The sequence below is a fragment of the Exophiala xenobiotica genome, assembly GCF_000835505.1.
Source record: "Exophiala xenobiotica strain CBS 118157 unplaced genomic scaffold supercont1.1, whole genome shotgun sequence".
Classification (NCBI taxonomy): domain Eukaryota; kingdom Fungi; phylum Ascomycota; class Eurotiomycetes; order Chaetothyriales; family Herpotrichiellaceae; genus Exophiala; species Exophiala xenobiotica.
Window position 1 is genome coordinate 728801 of NW_013562494.1, and position 13980 is coordinate 742780.

The 13980-nt window shown below is 52.5% G+C and overlaps 5 protein-coding genes across 6 annotated transcripts; 3 read left to right on the plus strand and 2 right to left on the minus strand.

The window, feature by feature from the left end:
* Nucleotides 1-217: 217 nt before the first annotated feature.
* On the plus strand, nt 218-3171 carry PV05_00287 (uncharacterized protein). Its single transcript, XM_013465165.1, has one exon. It carries the CDS (start codon nt 485-487, stop codon nt 2003-2005), a length of 1521 nt encoding a protein of 506 aa, XP_013320619.1. The 5' UTR covers nt 218-484; the 3' UTR covers nt 2006-3171.
* PV05_00288 (uncharacterized protein) lies at nt 1333-3511 on the minus strand. The gene is made up of 2 exons (XM_013465166.1): nt 3156-3511; nt 1333-3089 (listed from the first exon to the last, which is right to left on the minus strand). The coding sequence occupies exons 1-2, from the start codon at nt 3347-3349 to the stop codon at nt 2099-2101; spliced, it is 1185 nt and encodes a 394-aa protein (XP_013320620.1). The 5' UTR covers nt 3350-3511; the 3' UTR covers nt 1333-2098.
* A 149-nt stretch (nt 3512-3660) lies between these two features.
* On the plus strand, nt 3661-7333 carry PV05_00289 (uncharacterized protein). Its single transcript, XM_013465167.1, has one exon. The coding sequence runs from the start codon at nt 3684-3686 to the stop codon at nt 7164-7166; it is 3483 nt and encodes a 1160-aa protein (XP_013320621.1). The 5' UTR covers nt 3661-3683; the 3' UTR covers nt 7167-7333.
* Nucleotides 7334-8575: 1242 nt separating this feature from the next.
* Nucleotides 8576-11050, plus strand: PV05_00290. Of its 2 annotated transcripts, XM_013465169.1 has the most exons (4): nt 8576-8627; nt 8675-8980; nt 9036-9274; nt 9334-11050. In XM_013465169.1, exons 2-4 carry the CDS (start codon nt 8936-8938, stop codon nt 10808-10810), a joined length of 1761 nt encoding a protein of 586 aa, XP_013320623.1. In that variant the 5' UTR covers nt 8576-8627; nt 8675-8935; the 3' UTR covers nt 10811-11050. The 2 variants fall into 2 exon arrangements, with proteins under 2 accessions (XP_013320623.1, XP_013320622.1); XM_013465168.1 differs by having other exon boundaries at nt 8675-9274.
* A 16-nt stretch (nt 11051-11066) lies between these two features.
* On the minus strand, nt 11067-13815 carry PV05_00291 (uncharacterized protein). The gene has a single exon (XM_013465170.1). It carries the CDS (start codon nt 13332-13334, stop codon nt 11616-11618), a length of 1719 nt encoding a protein of 572 aa, XP_013320624.1. The 5' UTR covers nt 13335-13815; the 3' UTR covers nt 11067-11615.
* Between the last annotated feature and the right edge of the window lie 165 nt (nt 13816-13980).

Consider the following 13980-nt stretch of genomic DNA (forward strand, 5'->3'; position numbering starts at 1 on the left):
ACGCGACCGGCAGCGTACCCATCTAGAAATGAAGTTGTCTGACAGAAGGAAATCATAGCACACTCCGCCAAAGGTGGGCAAAGCACGGCAAAGGTAATCTGAATCATCACTCAATGCTTCTTCGACTCCTGTCAGACAACGTTGCTTTTCCGTCCACCAAATTTAGTTCGCTTATCTGATGATTTGACCCGACTCGCCGGACTCGAAGCAGGAGCGAGGCGAGTCACATTGACGAAAATGAACCATTGAAGTCTGATCAGCGAAACCGAGTCCAGCCACATTCACAGTGTGCATTTACTGCCGAAACTTGTTGACTCTGGCAAGCTCGCCGCCGGCTACACTACCACAAATAGCCATCCCGGCCCTTCCTAGCGAGATCACCCTTCGGCTAAGCAAGGCTGAGCCTCGTCATACCGGTATATATGGACACCTTGTCGCTTTCAAAACTACATCACATTCCTCTTTGTCAAGCTGGCGGTAGTACATGGCGAACACCAAGGGTATAGTAGTCTTCTCGGGAGGAAGCGCTGCAAACAGTCTCGTCGATGTTTTCGAAGCAGTGCGCGAGAACAAATCTTGTCCTCTGAGTTATATCATCCCTATCAGTGATAATGGAGGCTCTTCCTCAGAACTGATCAGAGTCTTCGGCGGACCTGGTATTGGCGATGTGAGAAGTCGCCTGGTTCGCCTTATCCCTACAGACCCGTCTTCGCCGGAGAGATCAGCCATATCTCATCTCTTCAATCACCGCTTGTCATCCACTTTCGCCATTGACGCGTCAACTGAATGGCAATTGATCGTTTCTGGAACGGCCGACCTATGGCACGGAATCCCGTCAGCGAAGACAGAATTAATACGATCATTCTTCAATCTGCTGAATCTGGAAATCCTGAAGCGATCGAGGCCCTCGTCGACATTTGATTTCACTTCGGCAAGCGTGGGCAACCTCTTTCTAACTGGCGCGAGATTGTTCAGCGGCAGCTTCGAGTCTGCCATCTACTTGTTAAGCAGCATCTGCGCCATACCAGACGAAGTGCGAGTCATTCCGAGCATTAATTCAAACTTTTCGCACCACATAGCAGCAGGTCTGGTCAATGGAGAAGTCGTTGTGGGTCAGAACAACATCTCACATCCAGCAGCAGCCACAGCATTGGCAATGCCAGCTGTTTCTGCGGGACGGCCAATCCCTCCCAGAAGTCGTCACAGTGTCGACCATACCGAAGAATTCGAAGATGCGAACATTCCAGGCACACTACCCACTCTCCGGCAGAAGAATATCAACTTCAGCAAGGATGAAGACGAAGACCTTCCGGCACGGATAGAACGAATCTGGTACATTAATCCATACGGACAGGAGATGCTCCCACCAGCCAACCCTCGAGTGCTGTCAGCAGTCAGACAGGCTCAAGCAATCGTCTACTCGATCGGCTCGCTATATACCTCCGTTGTTCCCTCCATTGTCCTCAAAGGAGTCGGTGAGGCACTGCGCGCAACCCCAGCCCGGCACAAAATCCTCATCCTCAATGGCTCCATCGATCGAGAGACAGGCCCAAGCTCAAATCCCTTCTCAGCATTCGACTTTGTCGAAGCCATTACGAGAGCGTGTGAGCAGTCTCGTGGCAATTCCTGGAGACCTGTCCTCCATACCTCTCGATCAGACGACACGTTGAAGTCATCAGTTGCTTCCTCGCCCACAACTCGCCACGGCGAGTTTCTTGTTCCTGGTTCCGCTCCTAAAGAGCCGCGGCCAGCAGAAGGGACCTCGATATATCGTCGATATGTTACGCATGTTGTGCATTTGAGTGGCGACGGAACTCCAGAGGTCGATAAGGAGCGTCTCGCGTCCGTGGGCATCGATTGCCTCAAATTGTATGGTCGCAAAAGCAGCAAAGGTGTTATGCTGTACGACCCTCAAGCACTTATTGGCGCACTTGAAGCCATTCTCGGCAAGAAAGGTGATGCCATGCTCCTGAGCAGAAGCCGGAGAAACACGATGGAAGCGTGAGCCCATTCCTTAAGTAGGCGTCCTAAGTCCCTCGAGCTGCAAGTGTTCTCAGAATCGATGCGACCGGACCGATAGTGAGCTACCTGCCGGCCGTCAAAGCTCTCCTCTTTTGCTACGCAGCCATGCGAGGAACGGTAATTTCCACTCGACTTGCCGGAGGGTACCATTGAAGATGTCAAAGTCCACTTTTTGCAATCTGTTGAGCCATAATTGTGTGCTCACCGCCGGGCCCATGACAATGCCGAAGCCTTCATCTATCTCAGCTTTCCTTTTGTCGGCAGACATCGAGGCTTCCGTGCCATATCTGCCGGGCTCATGGCCTTCGTCGTTCAGGTGCTCAAATTCGTGGCCAGGATCTTGGTTCTGTCGAACATTCTTGAGCATCGTCCTGGCCGTAATAAGATGGTCCGATGCACGGGTTGCAACGGCAAATATGGCGTCACGCAGGCCGGCAGCATCTCCTCCATTTCGGAAAATGTCTTCCTCTCGAACACCATACTGAGACATGACGTCCAACGGCAGCGTGATTGCGCCTTGCTTTTCCCGGGTTGTGGGCATGCCCAGACCGACTGGGTTGTTTGAGTGTTGATTCGGTGGAGAAGGAAATGCAAGCAAAGGTACACCACGAAGCACAGCTGTTATACCAGCGGCCTTGCCTACGTGAGAAGCCAGGTGGTCCATCATCAAAGAATTCAGGGGCAATGCAGATAAGCTCAAATATAACAGTGTGGAATATGTTGACTCAGCATAAGATTCCAGCTCTGTGAGGTTGGTAAATCCAGGATGAGTCAGCTTGCGATCCCTGGCTGTGATGATGCGCTGAAACCATGTCTTGTTGAGCTTGTGACCTTGCTTAAGGTAGGAAGCTAGAAGAATGGCGACGGGTTCCTGGGGAGGAGTGAGCTCGAAGCTTTTGTTGATCGTGTCTCTCCAGAACTGCATCCTCATCGCACCAATCTGCGGCATTGACACCACGTCAGGTATCCGAGCTAGTTCAATGTTGAACGCCCTAATGGCAAAATATGCCGGTAGCATGTGCGGCCGAATGAAGTGAGCTAATGTATATGACGGAGAGTCATAGTTTCTGGAGCCTCGTTAATGAGGTTGCCCGTCATGCTCTGGACATCGAATTGGAGCGCAACAGACTTACCTGACTAGATTCTGGCAATAGACTTGGGCTTTCTGGACATCCGGCGAGTCTCGAGCTATTGATAGTCTTGTCCTTGGTGTAGCTGTAAATGATCGTCGACTCTTGAAAAAGAAGCTTCGAGCTTGTGCCTGTGTTCTCCACGGCGTGCGTCGAGCGCAAGTGGTAGACATATTTTCCAAGGTACATCTAGACATGGTAGGATATTGATCTTGTTAAGCTGAAAGAACCTCTCGTCAGAGGCGCTCAGAAGTCACCCCGACAGCCAGACAACATCAAGACTCTAGCTCTGTCCGAAGCTAGGGTATATGCCTCATGAATCCGTCCTCGGTAGTCTACGCTACAGGTGAACTCGCAATAACATGGAGGATGTCGGAATTACATGACGTTGCTATGTACAAAAAGCCTTCGAACCAATTTATTTCGGTCACGTGCAGGCGCGCGCCTACCCTTCCTTTCGCGTCGCCTCGCGTCAATGAGGCCTTGATTTTCAACGTCCTGGTTCTCTCTATACGGCCGTCATCCATCCCGATGGATGTCGAAGCAAGGCCCAGGAAGAAGAGGCGCTTCTTTGTCGATGGTCCTGAAGATGTGGCAGAACAGCAGACCGCTTCGTCTTCCCTAAACACCTCGAGCAGACCTGCCTCCGCCACCTCCTCTACGGAACATGAACAAAAGTCTAGTCAAACCGATGCCGCTGACTTCCACCCGTCCGTCCATGGTGATAAGGCTTTAGCGTTCCACGCAGACACATTCCGTGCATTCATTGGGGGAAATGTCAGTCAAGATATTGTGGACAAGGTGCAGGCTGCGGCCAACGGAGACATGGAACGGGCCATTAATATGTATTTCGATGGGTCCTGGAAGACTGCGGCCATCAGCAGCACATCTCAGAGACCTTCGAAGGGTGTAGCAAGCTGGCTCAACCCATCTAGTAAGGATGTTCCGCCGCCAACGGCTAAAGAAGAAGTGGAGGATGAGGAGCCTGCGCCCCAGAAAATACTGCTGCATGGAATGCCCAGAGAACGATACGTCGGCTCATTTGGTGTTGCGGCATGGATGACCAAAAGTGGTACGAAGTTGTTGGCTCATGGTGAGGCAGTACGGATAGAACGCTCCAGGCTTGCACCGAAGACAAAGGTCGGCAGGGGTGGCAAGCTGGTACCCTTGGTGGGGCGAAGCCAGAAAGTCGATGTGGTTACAAGGTTTACCAACGCGAGAGGTGAGGAGTTGGGCCGCTTGCCTGAGGAGACTGCTTCCTGGGTGTCCTCATTACTGGACCAGAAAATATGTCGGTTTGAAGGAACATGTGTCTATGCGCCAGATCGTGTCCGGGTAAATGATACAGTTTACCTTCAGCTTCGGGCATATCTACTGAGAGCTGTTTTCGAAGCAAGCGCTTTTGTGGCACCCAAAGATGACAACCGAGCCACGGGCTTCTTCCTGGAGAAAGAGAGCAGCGAAGAGAAAGACCTTCGCCTTCGACAAGTAGGGCTGGTTAAGCTTTTCGAAGAAGTCAATCTCAGTCCGACGACGACGAATGAAACAACTGCAAAACACAAAAAGCAAGGCCTTTTGAGAGCAGCGGAAATGGCTGAACAATATGAGAAGGACAAAAATTCCAAGGCCAAGTCGGGCACCTCAACCCCTAATTCAGATGAGGAAGAAGAAGGGGAAGAGCTCGAGGAAGATCAGTTGGACGCACTATATCAAAAAGCACAGTCATTTGACTTTAACACTCCAGAAGCTGAACCTGTATCAACCTTCGCACTTGACCTCAGAAAGTACCAGAAGCAGGCGTTGCATTGGATGCTTGGAAAAGAACGGGATGAGAACTCCTCAAGGCAACAATCAATGCATCCTCTTTGGGAAGAGTATACCTGGCCGACCCAAGATGCGGACGATAAATCACTTCCGCAGGTCGAAGGTCAAGAGAAATTCTATGTCAACCTCTACTCCGGCGAGATCAGCCTTGATTTCCCAGTGCAGGAGCAGAATTGCCTTGGAGGGATTCTGGCCGACGAAATGGGGCTCGGGAAGACGATTGAAATATACAGTCTCATTCATTCCAATCGTTCAGAGACCGACCTTGAAGCCGCTAATAAGACCGTTACCTCGGTCAATCATCTACCTCGTCTGCCACACTCGTCGACCTCTGTCGAGCCAGCGCCATGTACGACTTTGGTGGTGGCGCCAATGTCCTTGTTAGCTCAATGGGAGAGCGAAGCAGTAAAATGTTCCCAGCCAGGGACGTTGAGGACTATGGTATACTATGGCAGCGAAAAGACCGTCAATTTGCAGGCGCTGTGCTCTGCTGCCAATGCTGCCTCTGCTCCTCACGTCATCATCACTAGCTATGGTACTGTATTATCTGAATTTGGGCAAGTGACTGCTGCAGGAGGTGATCGTGGTTCTCATGGAGGCCTGTTCTCCGTGGACTTCCATCGAGTGATTCTTGATGAAGCCCACACCATCAAGAACAGGCAAGCCAAAACCTCCAAAGCATGTTATGAATTGAAAGCGAAGCACCGATGGGTTTTGACCGGAACGCCTATTGTCAATCGTCTCGAGGATCTATTCAGTCTGGTGCGGTTCCTTAAAGTCGAGCCGTGGAGCAACTTCTCGTTCTGGAAGACCTTCATCACCGTACCTTTTGAGTCGAAAGAGATTGCTAGAGCGCTCAATGTCGTCCAGACGGTCTTGGAACCACTCGTCCTCCGGCGTACCAAAGACATGAAGACACCTGAAGGCGAAGCTCTTGTGCCTCTTCCCCCGAAGACGATTACCGTGGAGGAAGTGGAGCTCTCAAAGACAGAGCGAGAAGTGTATGACCTCATTTTCACCCGAGCCAAACGGGCATTCAACGAATCTCTACACGCCGGTACTCTCCTTAAGTCGTACACTACGATCTTTGCTCAGATCCTGCGTCTGCGCCAGTCTTGCTGTCATCCTGTCTTGACAAGAAATAAGGAAATTGTCGCGGACGAAGAGGACGCGGCTCTTGCAGCTGCTGCCGACGCGAACGGATTCGCGGATGATATAGATCTTCAAGATCTCATCAATCGCTTCACGAAAGATACCGATCTTGCAGAGAAGGAAAGTAAGGATCCGATCACCACGTTCACTACGAATGCTCTGCGGCAAATCCAGGACGAGTCGAGCGGAGAATGTCCTTTGTGTTATGAAGAGCCGATGATCAACCCTGCCGTTACCACCTGCTGGCACAGTGCTTGTAAAGACTGCCTGGAGAAGTATATTACCCACCAAATGGATAAGGGTGACGTTCCTCGGTGCTTTTCTTGCAGAGAGGCCATCAACCCGCGGGATGTGTTTGAAGTGGTCAAGTACCACAGTCCGTCCGAGTCATGCGACTCCGAAGGCGACTTGTATGCGGCAGATGATGCTGCTGCTGGAAAACCCGCAAAGATCTCGCTGCGAAGACTGCATCCTTATTCTCCGACCGCTTCGACATCGGCAAAAATAGCGGCTCTCCTCAAGCACCTTTCTGCACAACCACGAGGGACGAAGTCGGTGGTTTTCTCACAATTTACCTCTTTTCTGGACCTCATTGCTCCACAACTTTCTAAACATGGCCTTGAGCATCTACGCTTTGACGGGACGATGTCACAGAAGGTTCGTGCTCAGGTGATTCGTGCTTTCAACGCTGAGAATGCGTCGGACCCTAAAGCTCCACGCGTCCTGCTCCTGTCACTCCGGGCTGGAGGCGTCGGCTTGAACTTGACTGCTGCAAGCCGTTGCTACATGATGGATCCTTGGTGGAGTTTTGCAGTTGAGGCACAGGCCATTGATCGTGTGCACAGAATGGGCCAGACTCAGAAAGTTGAAGTCGTACGATTTGTGACCAAGGATAGCATCGAGGGTAGGATGCTGCGAGTCCAAGACAGGAAAATGGCGGTTGCAGGTTCGCTAGGCGTTGGACAGACCGGGGCCGGAGGATCAGAAGAGGAGAGAAAGAAGAGACGGATTGAAGAGCTTGAGATGCTTCTGGGATAGAGTTATCGCGATCAAGTCTCTGTGATGATATAATAGAGGACTCGCTTGCCATGCGGGATAAGGCCCATACGACAGCATCTCATGTTCATACTACTATGTCTCGTTTATCCCAGGCAAGAGATTGCATCGATTTCGAAGACTTGTTTGTCCGTTCGTGTGAAGTCAAAGGCAAGATTAGATGAGATTTTTAGTGCATTCTGCCCGTCAATGATTTGTGGAGCGCCTGTTGAACTAATACACGATGACAAATACCTCGAGAGTTGAAGAGGAGAGTACAATGACCTAACACGAGTGCCTGGGGCAGGATTGCCGGCTTGGGATGATTTAGGGGTGTTGTTACGGCGTATGTGAGGGCAAGTGGGCTTTGACGTTGGGAGGCGTGGAATCAGTATGGATTGGCTGGACTATGGGCCGTTGGTCAGCAAAGACAAAGCATGCAATGTGACGGCAGCAAGCACGTTAGAGTCCGCAGGGAGCAAGGTGAAGGAGAGGATGCAGTCGGAGTTTACGCCGTCTAGCAGAGAGAGGACAGTTAGGCAGCTTTCGGGATGCTGTTGGGCCTGTTGACGGACGAGGCTACAGAGTGGGATGCTGCGCCAGAAACTGGCATGTGCAAAGGATCGTCAGATCGACGAGTCGGATGAACTTGAAGAGTTGCCGCAAAGGTGTTGGTGTTGGTCTCGGATATGCAGGCATTTGTTATGTCAGACTACTAGTACGAGGAGGTAAAGAGCTTGGTAAGTAGGAGATGTCACTGAGAGATCCTTGAGGTCCTCGAGGTCCTTGAGGTGTAGCAGAGAAAGATGGCTGAAAGATTACGCTGAAAGCGGCCAGGACGCTAACCCAAAACAATCATTCAGACTGGCGAATCAGACCTTGGAAGAAACAAATTCCGTGCCGGTCACTCGTACTTCAAGCTTGTGGCACTCGTACAATATTCCCCCATTTGTTTTGTTCATCACCGCTTCTATCTACTCACGCTACTTGTTCTGTCGTCTCTGGCGTCATATCGACATCATCAACATCGTTATGTCAGGACTCTGGCGTCGGCATTCCCTCGCTTTGTCGAGCTACAACATTCCTCGGGCGCTATGCACGCTTCGCAATTGGCAGTTGGTGAACCACCTTCATGACCGAGAAGGCCCTTCGTCCAATGTGGCCAGCTGTGGTGGATAGCAGAATATGTGCCTGGCCACCAAGACCTCTCAACATCTCGAGCTTGCAGCACGAGAAACGGGTCCCATGAGTAAGCCTAGTGCACAAACAGGGTTTCGACACATAGCTCTATGCGCCTCAATGCTCATGTCACCACCTTTTCAGCTTCTTCGCCGGCAGATGGCTTGCCAAAATGTTTTCCAAAATATCCGGATGGCAAGTCCCGCCCATGACAGAAGTTCACGGGTCAGATTCCCACATGAGCTCTTGCAGCCCCTGCTCCGTCCACGACGAGAAGCCCGCAAGGCAAGCTCATCTCTCATATTGTTGCACAGACACTTATCGTTCACAAGCTATTGGCAGCCAGCCTCGGCACCTCTTGACTTCACTGCATAGCAGCTAGCCCATCTGTAAGAGTGGAGCCAGGTCATTGCGTCTCTATTGTTTGCCCGACAGCTGTGCCCTTTCGTTTATCTACTGAGTGGTTCCCCCTGATCTGCTATCTTTCTTTGTGCCGGCCACTAATCGTCATCGCCTCGCGAGTTGTTTGTTTGCCCACGCTTCAATCCGTCCACAAGTGGCAAGTCCCCGTTGAACTATTAAAAGCTCTCAAAATGCACAACGACGTGAGAATGAGAGAAGTCTCTCGCCATACCCAGGTCTACTTGCCCAGCGCCTGTCTCCGGGCCTAAAGCTAACATGAGTTCCAAACAGCCCAATGATGAGTGGAAGCTCGAACAGGGCATGGCTCCGGCTGAGCTGCCGCTCCTTGACCTGACCATACCGCCGGAGCAACGCTTCCAGCAGGTCGAAGCCAAATCCAAGGGCAGCAAGGTCGACCAAGCCCAGGACAGCAGCAGCGAGGATGAAGAGGACGCTGCTAAGGCCGACGATATCGCGGCAGAAGAAGACCCTGATGTTGTCTTTGCCGAAGAGCGCGAGGGATGGCGTGGGTGAGCAGGAGCCACTATCCCCTGTTTTAGTAGGAGATAGATCGCTGAATGACTTACAGATACATCGAATGGGAAGATTACCCCGAGAAGAAGGCCAAAGCACATAAGATCTTGATAAATAACGACTTCCCACCACCACCCGAATTCCAACTCGGTCCCATTCCAGACACCAACCCGGTCCTCGAAGGTGTGCGCTGGAAAATGTGGCACAAAGCCATCGGCGGACCCTTGACCTCTGTCCCCGAAGAATCATGGCTTCGCGTCATCCAAGAAAAGCACCCGGACATGCTTCACCTGCTCCAGTTTCCCTACAACGGCGAACCACCCAAACGACTCGTCACGGCGAAACCCGTCACGCCCAACCCACTGCATTTCATCCGCAACCACGGCGGCATTCCCGACATTGACGCGGACAAATGGGAACTCAAACTCGACGGCCTGGTCAAGACGCCGCGCACGTTCACCCTGGCCGATCTCCAGAATGAAGAAATCTTCCCACGCATGGAGAGGCTCGTGACCATCCAATGCAGCGGGACCCGCCGGATCGAGCAAATACAATTGTACGCGGGCGAGGGGGACGAAATGATCAACGCACCCTGGGCGGAAGGGGCAATCGGAACGGCTCGATACGTCGGGGTCTCGCTGAAAAAGGTCATCAAGCAATGCGGCGGCATGGCCGAAGGTGGCAAACATCTCGAGTTCTACGGTGCCGACACGTACTTCAAGCAGAAAGAGGTGCAAAACTATCTCGTGTCTGTGCCGTGGTCGAAAGCCAAGGCCAACGAGGTCATGCTCGCGTGGGAAATGAACGGCGAGCCGCTGCCCAAGATCCACGGGTATCCCGTGCGGTTGGTGGTGATGGGATACATTGGCGCCCGGAGCGTCAAGTGGGTGTACCGCATCAAGGCGCTGGATCGGCCGTCGCGCGCCCCCGTCCAGAGTAAGGAGTACTTGTACTTCAACCAGCAGGTGGGCAAGCACAACCAATTACCCACGTTGGGGATCCAGATCCAGGAGATGCCCGTGAGCAGCGCGATCATGTCCCCCTGGGTCAAGCAGGTCGTCGTGCACGAGGGCAAGATCGACGTCAAGGGCTGGGCGTACAGCGGCGGCGGGCGCTGGCCGGAGCGCGTCGAGGTCAGCGCCGACGGCGGGTTTAGCTGGTACGCCGTGCCCAACGAGAACATGTCCCCCAAGCACAAGTGGGCCTGGCGTACCTGGGAGATGAACGTCCCCTGCGATGCCGAGGGCTGGATCGAGCTGGTCGTGCGCTGCTGGGACAACAGCATCAACACGCAGCCGCTCGACGTGCGCAGCGCGTGGAACTGGGGGTTGCATGTCACGAGTAGTTGTCACCGGGTCAAGATCTACAGCGTCAACAGGGCCAAGGAGCTCACGAGGAAGAGGTTGGAGGAGTTTGCCATCCACGGGGAGAGTCTGGTCCCGTTGACGCGCCCCGCCGATTTCCCCATCATGAACAGCAACGAGTATGATGAGTTTTGGGCAAAAACCGAGCCCAGGGATGTGGATGATTGAATTGGTCGTTCTTGTTGTAAGCACGGCCGGGCCGGGTGGTGACTGGTCGGTAGGTAGGTAGGTAGGTAGGTAATGAGGACGAGAGTAATGAAATGGTTTTTGCGCATAGTAAAATAACTTAGTACCAGCGTGGCGAGAGAAAAGGAAGGCTGCTGAACCGGGGTGGTTCCTAGCTGAAAGATCTGGATTCAGTCCTTCCCAGCCAGCCTCGTGTGTACAAGTTCGCCGGAGGAAGCTCGGTCAGGTCGGGCAAACATGATAGCGGGAAGGCGTAGTTTATTTTCTATAGCATGACCCAAGAAATATTTGGACGGTTGACGAGAATGGCTTTCCTAAACATGTAAAGTAACCAACGTTCGTTGGGAATCTATAAACATTGTCCCTTGGTGAATGGGAGCATACATTAACGTGCTCGACCAATCGTTCCAAAGAGACAGAAAATCTGTGCAGCTTGGGAGTGCCTGGTCAGGTCCTGTACTCGCTGACGCAAATGTCCCGATACCATGGATTTCCCCAATTTGTCCCCGGTATTCCAGTAGAGAAGTGAAAAACTCATTAAGACTACAGTCCTCAAGACTGCTCTCAAAAACAACAACGTAAGTAATTCGATGCCCTGATCAATAAACGCGCCAATATGAATGCTCGCTGGTAGAGTTGAGGGGTATCATTGATTTGAGAAAGCCGCCCAAATAAAGTCGAGGGAAGAAAATGTCATCCATGTCGTTCGTCAAAACCGTGGTCGAAGAATGGTGGAATGATCCACCAAAAAGCAATGTCGTCAGGGAGGGTGAAGGGATAATAAGTTTTAGTGTTGTGCGCCGGATGCTGTTCCCTCCTCATAGTCTTGAATCGGGCCATTCTGGCTATCCGTAGATTCTTCCCTGCCTCTTAGGACGTACTGAGGAGGCTCCGCACCCAACTCGTCATTGGTGAACAGGCCATACTGGCGTCTGGTCGAGGGACCTTCGCCAGAGTCTGTTCGTCTGCTGCTCTGAGGGCGACTGCGCATCGGAAGCCCTGAGCTGGAGGGTCGAGCAGCGTTAGAATCATGATTACCCATAGACTCGAGTTCTTCGTATTCTAATGCGGGTCCGTGGTAGTCCTCCATGACTGCGCCACCCCAAGCACCATCGTTTTTGTCCGCACTGCCATAGCCAGGAGGGCTCTCGGGCACATCCTCGTAGACAGGTGGCATCTCCTCGTCCCAACTGATGCCCATACCAGCTCGTTCGGTGACGACGAGGGCAAATTGCATTCTCAGAACGCGCGCGGCGCCAGTGGGAGTAATCAGCTGGCTGCTTTTGTTGGGGCAAAACTCTTCGGCGACAATCAGCTCGACGACCAGATTGTGTTTGACTTCGATGCCTGCTGGAGATTCGACGTCGCAAACTGCCTTGTGCTTCGAGTTGGTGGCAAGGGATGCTTCGAATTCGACATTGATTTCTCCACCGATAGTGTCGAAATCGCTCTTCCAGCCAGATTTCATCTCATCGTTGCCCAGAATCCTTGTCTCCGTGTGCAGGATAGATTTCCCTTCACTGACCTTGTGGGCATGCTTAGCACAAGGGGAAGATATCACCTTGCTATGCTCCTCCACGCGCCATGAGAGCTTCCGCAGACGCCATCGAGTTTGGCTGTCACCTTTCTTCTCGACGACACCACTCAAGGACATGGTCACAGGGAAAGTGCCAATAGGATGGACTATGGGGGGTAGTTGAACGCGACCAGTGAGATTGGTGGGAGGAAAGATGCGGATGCTCGACTTGTCGGGACCTGGTTGGACGGCTCTCTGAATAGTCAAGGGGTGATGGTACACAATCTTCTCGCCATGAGATGTGACTGCTGTTGCGTGAAGGGAGTACTGTATTGAGCCGAGTGGCGCTTGCGTTGTGGCTGGAAGGTGGCCCGGGAAGAGGAATGAGTATGGAAACTGGTTGTCTTGGTCTTTGTAGAAGGTCTTGGGTTCCGAAAGAAACACCCACGTCTTGAGGTCGTCCACTTTCTCGCTACAGTCTTTGCAATCCTTGCCGACGGGCTTCTTGCTGGCAATGCTGGCTTTCAACACCATGGTGAAATTGTTGAGGCGCACCTCGCCTGTCGGGTCATCGACCAGAAACTTCAGTTGCCCAGATAGGAGGGCGCCAGTAGAGTTGCTCACAGCACCATAGAGGACCAGTGGGGGAGACTCAATGATCATTTGAAATCGACCTGGCTGACTAGGCGTGGACCGAGGAGAATGCTGCGCGGCTCGGTCTTTTGATTTGCTGGAGTGGCGCATCGAAAGCGACATGCGCTTTTGTTCCCGTGGATCTCGATCTTTGGAGTCATCTCGTTTCTTGTCCTTTTTGTGTAGTAGTGAATCCATTGAGAATGATGGCCGCCTCTGTGTAACATTTACTGACGGCTCGAGATGGTTTGCTGTCAATTTGCGTTGTAGAGCAGAAACGACGTCGTTGACGGTCGTCGTAGATTGTCGAGGAGAAGTATGGGTACCTTGATGTACAGTGCGACGCGGCGCTCGCATGATGGATGGATTGAGACCAACAAACGAAATTTATTGGCTGTGTTGATGATGACGCGGGGCGCAGGCGAAAAGGCAAGGCGAGCAAGGGTGGGTGATGGCGAAGGATGGGCGGGTCGCCGGGTTAAGGATCAGGAATTCGTAGCCGGGACGCAGAGGTCAGAGGCGGGGAGGAGCAGCAGAGGCCCAGAGGGAGCAGTGGTGGAAATTTTCACCTGCCCAACCAGCGGCCAGAAAGGTTGTGTTGGGTCTCCAGCAAGTTCTTCTCTGCGTTACCCTCTCGTGCCTTTCTGATAGTTAGCAGCGCCCTTGTCCGCGGGGTGCAGGCGCAACAGCAAGTGACGTCCGGGGGCTTGCAGTAGGCGTCGGCTTGGGTTGTGTTGTACGGAGTCGGTCTCGTGATGTGCTGTGATGGCTATATCGTGATATCGTAGGCGCAACAGCAACAGCAAGAGTGTTGATAAGAGTCACAGAGTCACTTCAAGTTGAGAAAAATATTATTATGGGACCCTCAGGCCAGTCTATGTATGTTTGAGCGCGTTTCGAGCGTGATGCCGCAACCTGCACGGTGTGAATAATAGAAACTCGATCTAGGCATGGTCACGGCAGCTAGCCGCACTGATGGAGCGACCTGAGCAACTCGATTTGT